At 38.8% G+C, this 7,645-nt stretch overlaps 1 protein-coding gene across 1 annotated transcript; it reads right to left on the reverse strand.

Moving 5' to 3' along the window:
* Positions 1 to 4,998: 4,998 nt before the first annotated feature.
* LOC136836236 (protein FAM186A-like) lies at positions 4,999 to 7,147 on the reverse strand. Its single transcript, XM_067100241.1, has 6 exons — positions 6,701 to 7,147; positions 6,411 to 6,551; positions 6,179 to 6,251; positions 5,813 to 5,952; positions 5,572 to 5,688; positions 4,999 to 5,331 (listed from the first exon to the last, which is right to left on the reverse strand). Exons 1-6 carry the CDS (start codon positions 7,145 to 7,147, stop codon positions 4,999 to 5,001), a joined length of 1,251 nt encoding a protein of 416 aa, XP_066956342.1.
* Positions 7,148 to 7,645: the final 498 nt, after the last annotated feature.

The raw sequence follows: 7,645 nt of genomic DNA on the forward strand, positions 1-7,645 counted from the left end.
ATAATAATTAATAAATTAATAGACACAGTAGCATCCTGTAAAAGATGTACTATTATCGATCTCAGTGGGACGAAGTCCCTAGCTGTAGTTAGGGGTGCTTGCTTACCTCACATCAAGTTCAAGTTGGGTTTTGACTAAGCAATTTGCTGGTCCGCTGGTATAGTGGTTAGTGTCGTGGCATGCCACTCAGCTGTCGCGGGTTCGCGTCTCCCCCAGGGCGATGGAAAATCAGTGGCTCTGTATCATGATCAGTCACTGCTGCAGTGTGGGGTCTGCGGTGGGAGGTTGAAACCAACATTCTTTGGAAGCTTGAATTTCAAGTCAATGGCCCCTTTAGTGTGCTTGTTCCATGTGTGAATAGGTTTCATGTACTGGAATAATAATAATAATAATAATAATAATAATAATAACAATAATGGTGCTCAAACCTTTCCCCAAAATGCAACCGCATGCAACATCGGTCTCTCCATTTAGAAAGATGGGTTGAAAATGTCACGACAGAAAAAGAAAAATGATAAATAAACGAGCATTACAAAACTTCTGTGATATAAATACTTACAACGCAGTTTCTGAGGATTCGAAAATGAGGGGGATTATTGTGAGCTTAAAGTAGGGTATGATATTATCACTCCGCTGTCAATAATAACGTTAGTCGATGTACAATACGTAGTGGGAATCCGTCATGGTAAAACAAAGAGAGAGAGAGAGAGAGAGAGAAGAGAGAAGAGAGAGAGAGAGAAGGAGGGAGGGAGAAGAAGAGAGAAAAGGAGAGAGAGAGAGAGAGAGAGAGTGAGAGAAAGCAGTTTTACGCGAACGTGTTCATTAAAGGACAGACCAAAAAGACGAAGCAAAAAAAAAAAAAAATAAATAGAATAAACAAAAAAGGATCGGCATTTTTCATCACGTGTTCAAAGTGCGCAGTCGGCTTAAATGGTTTCATAACGACGACAGGCTCAGCGAGGCTTGTCAAGGCTGACGCTAATTTCTAAAAAAAAAAAATAAAATAAAAATAAATAAATAAATAAACAAAAAAATAGACTAATTGGACGGATTTTTCACCAATTAGTCCTCCGGGTGCAAAAATATTAACTTGCAGCCTAATCAACGCCCGGTTTAAGCATGAATCATTTACGCTTCGGAAGCTTTTGTGCTTTTTCAGAATTTCTCTCAAACGAGAGAGAGAGAGAGAGAGAGAGAGAGAGAGAGAGAGAGAGAGAGAGAGAGGGGAAGTCGCCCCGTCAAATGGATAATGGAAATCATTGCATTTTGAAACAAGGGATGTAGGTAGATTAATCTCATCTCTATATTTCTTTTTTACTTACCCCCCGCCCCCCAACAAAAAATTATATATTAAAAGATCGAAAGGTGAAAAGTATTGAATGATACATTACGAGATCAAGTGGAAATTACTATTCCTCTGAAGGAGTACGCGGTTCTGCGACTGCCTCTGTTCTACTGCCTTTGTGTTTCTTGACTCATGCTCTTTTTCCCCTTTAATAAATTGAAATATAAAACTTAGGCCAAAGACCAAGCGCTGGGACCTATGAGGTCATTCAGCGCTGAAAATAATATTGAAACAACTGTTAAGAAAAGGTGGAAAGTAAGGTGGAAGAAAGAGAATATGAACGAAAGTATAGTAAAAGGAATGAAATGAGTTGCAGGTAGGGGCCAAAGAGACTCTGCAAAGAACCTTGAGTAATTCCTGCTGTGTATCGTGTAAGGTACACTAACAGCACTAGCCCCCTTCGGGGGTTTCCCCCCTTAAGAGTCTATTAAAAGTTCAATTATCTATTATAAGATTGAAAGGTAGAAAATAATAAATGACATATTACGAGATCAACTGGAAATCACCAATCCTGTAAAGGAGTACATGGTTTAGCGACTCTTTCTGTTCTACTGCCTCTGTGTTTCCTGACCCATGATCGCATATACCCTTTTAAGAAGCAGAAGGCCTATCGCTTTTCTCTGTTCCTTTCTCTTTTTCTTGGTTTATTCGGGTTTGGGCAGGAAAAGGGCACTGAAGGGTCTCCCAACGTTTGTCTTGTTTAAATAAAAACAAAGAAATGTGAACATTTTCAGATCGGGAATCGATTTAAAGAAAGCGTTCGGTCCATGGCCATAATGGAACGCGTTCGCGCCTCCCTACCCTAATGAATTAATTTCAAGCTTCGATACCTGCCGACAGATCAGTAAGCCCCTAAAGACCAGGAGATCATCTCTCTCTCTCTCTCTCTCTCTCTCTCTCTCTCTCTCTCTCTCTCTCTGAGTCAATGGAGATATGAAGTGTCTCCAATTTTCTTCTTAAAAGTCTAGATATTTTTCCAACGATATAGTCACGACGGGTCATTATCAAAACCTGTTCATTAAAACTAAGAAGATATGAAACAAGTTTTATTATTATTATTATTATTATTATTATTATTATTATTATTATTATTATTATTATTATTATTATTATTATGTAAACATACAGAATTAAAACAGAGTATTATAAGAGAGGGTCGACATGACATGGAAACTAGAACCAGGAACCCTCATTCAGTATACTTATGTAAGTCCAGTAAGGAGAGAGAGAGAGAGAGAAAGAAAGAAGAGAAAGAAAAGGCTGAATTCGTGATGGACGGCGAAGGTCTATTTTGTTAAATTGTCCTCTTCCACAGAAAAAATCGTATGGCAAAACATTAAAACATTATTATTATTATTATTATTATTAAAATGTGAGCACATTAATATGAAATGAATTAAGGAAGCGAATAATGGGCTTAGATAGAAATGCTGAAGTTACTTCTATCGTCTTCCAATTCGCAAATCTGTCTTTTGAATAGCTTAGGCTCAAAAGTGATTAACACATCGAATCAAATTATTGAAAACTGTCAAAAGCGCTGATGAAAAAATTGGAAACAAATTCTGTACATTTCTTAGTTTATGTGGTCCTGTAGATTTTTGGGTTATGTGGTTGTGTAGATTTTTTTTCTAGTTTAAGTGGTCCTGTAGATTTTTCAATTTATGTGGTCCTGTAGATTTTTTTATTTTATGTGGTCCTTTAAACTTTTGAGTTCATGTAGTCCTGTAGATTTTTTTTTATTTTATTTGGTCCTGCAGATTTGCGAGTTCATGTGGTCCTGTAGATTTTTGAGTTTATGTTCATGTAAATTTTGGACTTTAAGTGGTTCTGTATGTTTTTATTTTAAGTGATCCTGTAGAGTTCTGAGTTTATGTGGTCCTGTAGACTTTTAAGTTTGTAGTCCTGTAGATTTTTATTTTAGGTGGTCTTGTAGATTTCGGAGTTTATGAGGTCCTGTAGATTTTTGAGTTTGTAGTCCCGTAGATGTTTATTTTAAATAGTCCTATAGATTTTGTAGTTTGTGGTCTATAAACCACCACACTTAGTTTTTATTTTTTCACTCAAGACAAAGTATCTCTTTGTTAAAAAATGAGAAGCAGCGATTTAAGCTGATATAAAACAAGTAAAAAATGGGCAGAAGTTTCTTCGGCGCAATCGAGTTTTCTGTACCTCGTATAATCAAGGCCACCGAAATAGATCTATCTTTCGGTGGTCTCGGTACGGTACTGTATGAGGCGCAGCACATGAAACTTTAACCGCAGACCGGTGGTGGCCTATCCTATAACGTTGCTAGAGGCACGATTATGGCTAACTTTAATCTTAAATAGAATCAAAACTACTGAAGCTAGAGGGCTGCAATTTGGTATGCCTGATGATTGTAGGGTGGATGATCAACGCACCAATTTGCAGCCTTCTAGCCCCAGTCAATGGTGAATCGAGGCGGACAGAAAAGTGCGGAAAGAATAAAGTGCGAACGGACAGACAAAGCCGGCACAATAGTTTTCTTTTACAGAAAACTAAAAAAAATGGACAATGTTTTGACTGAAATAAGACTGAAAATAGGTACCATTAATTTGGATTTAAAATTGCTGGTGAATATAGAAATCATATAAAATCCCTTGTCTTTCATTTAAGTGAGTTATGTAATAAAATCTTATGGGAAAGAAACAGATTTGATTTTTACTCATTGCTTTTTTCTGAATGGATCCTGGTGACCTTCTATTAAGACTGTTAGTTAAAATATATATATATATATATATATATATATATATATAATATATATATATATATATATATATATATATATATATATATATATATATATATATATATATATATATATATATATATATATATATATATATATATATATTTCTTTCAAAAAACTGTTGTGTACATCCTTTTTCCTTTACGAAGTAATTCAAGTTACAGTATGAATTCACTTCAAGATTTACAATTAAGCTTCAGAACTTGAATTATGCATCAGATGAATCCCACTGAAGAAAACTAGCAATCAAGTTGCTTTAAAAATATGCAAGTGAAGTTCCTGACGTGTGTGTTGCCCGCAACCACTGACTGAAGGCTGCGTCTTCCAGGAAAGATTGCGATTGAAATAAGGGAAAAGGCTGAAGCGTTGGAGGATAATCTCAGAGAGAGAGAGAGAGAGAGAGAGAGAGAGAGAGATGGCTGATTGCTAAGCCAAATTCTCGGAAGGCGATGATAAAACTAGTCTTTCAAATTAAATATTAAAGTTGTTTTGCTTTTCCCGTAGAGGTAAAGATTGAAACTTTAGAAGTTAATTCGTGTGTGTGTGTACGAGAGAGAGAGAGAGAGAGAGAGAGAGAGAGAGAGAGAGATTTGAGGCTGACCATCTGATCACCTCACCAAGGATATAATAAAATGTAATTGTGTCTGCTGTAATTGGATGATGCAAATGTTAGCTCATTGATACGAAAAATATTATAGCATGAAATAATTCGACCTTCTACTCAAAGATATAATAGGAAACTTGACACTTTCGATACAAAGGATCATCACACCTCATATCTTTATCAGACTCTAGGGGATAGAACACAGAACCTACAGTACACTAGGGGACTGAGCAGGATAGAACATAGAACAGGGACTGAACGGGTTAGAACACAGAACCTACACTAGGGGACTGAACAGGGATAGAACATAGAACCTACACTAGGTGACTGAACGGGATAGAACGTAGAACCTACACTTGGGGACTGAATAGGATAGAACACAGAACCTACACTAGGGGACTGAATAGGATAGAACATAGAACCTACACTAGGGGACTGAATGGAATAGAACATAGAACCTACACTAGGGGACTGAACGGGATAGAACACAGAACCTACACTAGGGGACTGAACGGGACAGAACACAGAACCTACACTAGGGGACTGAATGGGATAGACCATAGAATCTACACTAGGGGACTGAACGGGATAGAACACAGAACCTACACTAGGGGACTGAATGGGATAGACCACAGAACCTACACTAGGGACTGAACGGAATAGAATACAGAATCCACACTAGGGGACTGAACGGGATAGAACATAGAACCTACACTAGGGGACTGAACGGGACAGAACGTAGAACCTACACTAGGGAATGAAAGGGATAGAACACAGAACCTGCACTAGGGGACTGAATGGAACAGAACGTAGAACCTACACTAGGGACTGAAAGGGATAGAACACGGAACCTACCCTAGGGGACTGAATGGGATAGAACATAGAACCTACAATAGGGGACTGAACGGGATAGAACACAGAACCCACACTAGGGGGCTGAACGGGATAGAACATAGAACCTACACTAAGGGACTGAACGGGATAGAGCATAGAACCTAGAACACAGAACCTGCACAGAACCTACACTAAGGGAATGAACGTGAGAGAACATAGAACCTACACTAGGGGACTAAACGGGATAGAACACAGAACCTACACTAGGGGACTGAACGGGATAGAACACAGAACCTACACTAGGGGACTGAACGGGAGAGAACACAGAACCTACACTAGGGGACTGAACGGGATAGAACACAGAACCTACACTAGGGGACTGAACGGGATAGAGCATAGAACCTAGAACACAGAACTAAGGGACTGAACGGGATTCAACACAGAACCTACATTAGTGGACTAAACAGGATAGAACACCGAACCTACACTAAGGGACTGAACGGGAAAGAACACAGAACTACACTAGGATAGAACATAGAACCTACACTGGGGACTGAATGGGAAGAACACAAGAACCTTCACTAAGGGACTGAACAGGAAAGAACACAGAACCTACACACTAGGGGACCTGAACAGGGATAGAACATAGAACCTACACTAGGGGACTGAATGGGGAAGAACACAGAACCTTCACTAAGGGACTGAACGGGAAAGAACACAGAATACTACACTGGGATAGAACATAGAACCTACAGAGGACTAGATGGGAAGAACACAGGAGACCTTCACTGAGGACTGAACAGGAAAGAACACAGGGCCACACACTGGGGGGACTGAACGGGATAGAACATAGAACCTACACTAGGGACTGAATGGGAAGAACACCAGGAACCTTCACTAGGGGACTGAACAGGAAAGAACACAGAACCTACACTAGGATAGAACATGAGACCTACACTAGGGGACTGAATGGGAAAGAACACAAGAACCTTCACTAAGGACTGAACAGGAAAAAACACAGAACACCATAGGGACTGAACGGGATAGAACATAGAACCACCACTAGGGGACTGAATGAGAAGAACACAGAACCTTCACTGGACTGAACGGGAAGAACACAGAACCTGCTAGGATAGAACATAGAACCTACACTAGGGGACTGAATGGTAAAGATCACAGAACCTTCACTAAGGGACTGAACGGGAAAGAACACAGAACCTACACTAGGGGACTGAACGGGATAGAACATAGAACCTACACTAGGGGACTGAATGGGAAAGAACACAGAACCTTCACTAAGGGACTGAACGGGAAAGAACACAGAACCTACACTAGGATAGAACATAGAACCTACACTAGGGGACTGAATGGGAAAGAACACAGAACCTTCACTAAGGGACTGAACGGGAAAGAACACAGAACCTACACTAGGGGACTGAACGGGATAGAACATAGAACCTACACTAGGGGACTGAATGGGAAAGAACACAGAACCTTCACTAAGGGACTGAACGGGAAAGAACACAGAACCTACACTAGGGGACTGAACGGGATAGAGCATAGAACCTACACTAGGGGACCGAACGGGATAGAACATAGAGGCAAGTATAAAATTGCCCAAAGCCAAGCTGTAAATCGGAAGAAAAATTATCGTACGGAGAAGCCTGCAGGATATTAATTTCTCATTTTAAATATTATAAAAGCCTTGGATTGGCACATACTCTAATACCGTCTGTTGATTAGCCAAATATACAGACAACAGTAATGAAATATAAAAATAAACAAAAGAACTATAATACGTATACAAGCACTATACGAAAAGCCATAAGGTTTTCACTCGTTTATTTCAAAAAGGACCCTTATATTTCACAGAATGTTGTCAGATGAGAACAAGAATACATCCATATACAAAATATATTTCATATAAAAGGGTTCTTAAGTGTATTAGAAAAGCTAAATAAAACTTATATCCAATCTGAACGCATTACTACCCTAAACATCATTCTCCTTGTTACTGAATAATTTATATAATTTTTATCCATTTACTTATTAACTATTTAATCTACTTTTGCTTTTCTGATAACTGATCTCTTCT

This window comes from Macrobrachium rosenbergii, chromosome 56, assembly GCF_040412425.1.
Source record: "Macrobrachium rosenbergii isolate ZJJX-2024 chromosome 56, ASM4041242v1, whole genome shotgun sequence".
Lineage (NCBI taxonomy): Eukaryota > Metazoa > Arthropoda > Malacostraca > Decapoda > Palaemonidae > Macrobrachium > Macrobrachium rosenbergii.

Bases quoted from the DNA above. Each gene is read 5' to 3' on its own strand.
- LOC136836236 (XM_067100241.1), bottom strand. From the start codon at position 7,147: ATGTTCTATCCCGTTCGGTCCCCTAGTGTAGGTTCTATGCTCTATCCC. The intron at 6,252-6,410 runs GTAGGTTCTATG...TTTCCCGTTCAG, and splicing joins CTTCCCATTCAGTCCCTAGT to TCCCTTAGTGAAGGTTCTGT. The intron at 5,953-6,178 runs GTCCCCTAGTGT...TCTGTGTTCTAG, and splicing joins TATGTTCTATCCCTGTTCAG to GTTCTATGCTCTATCCCGTT.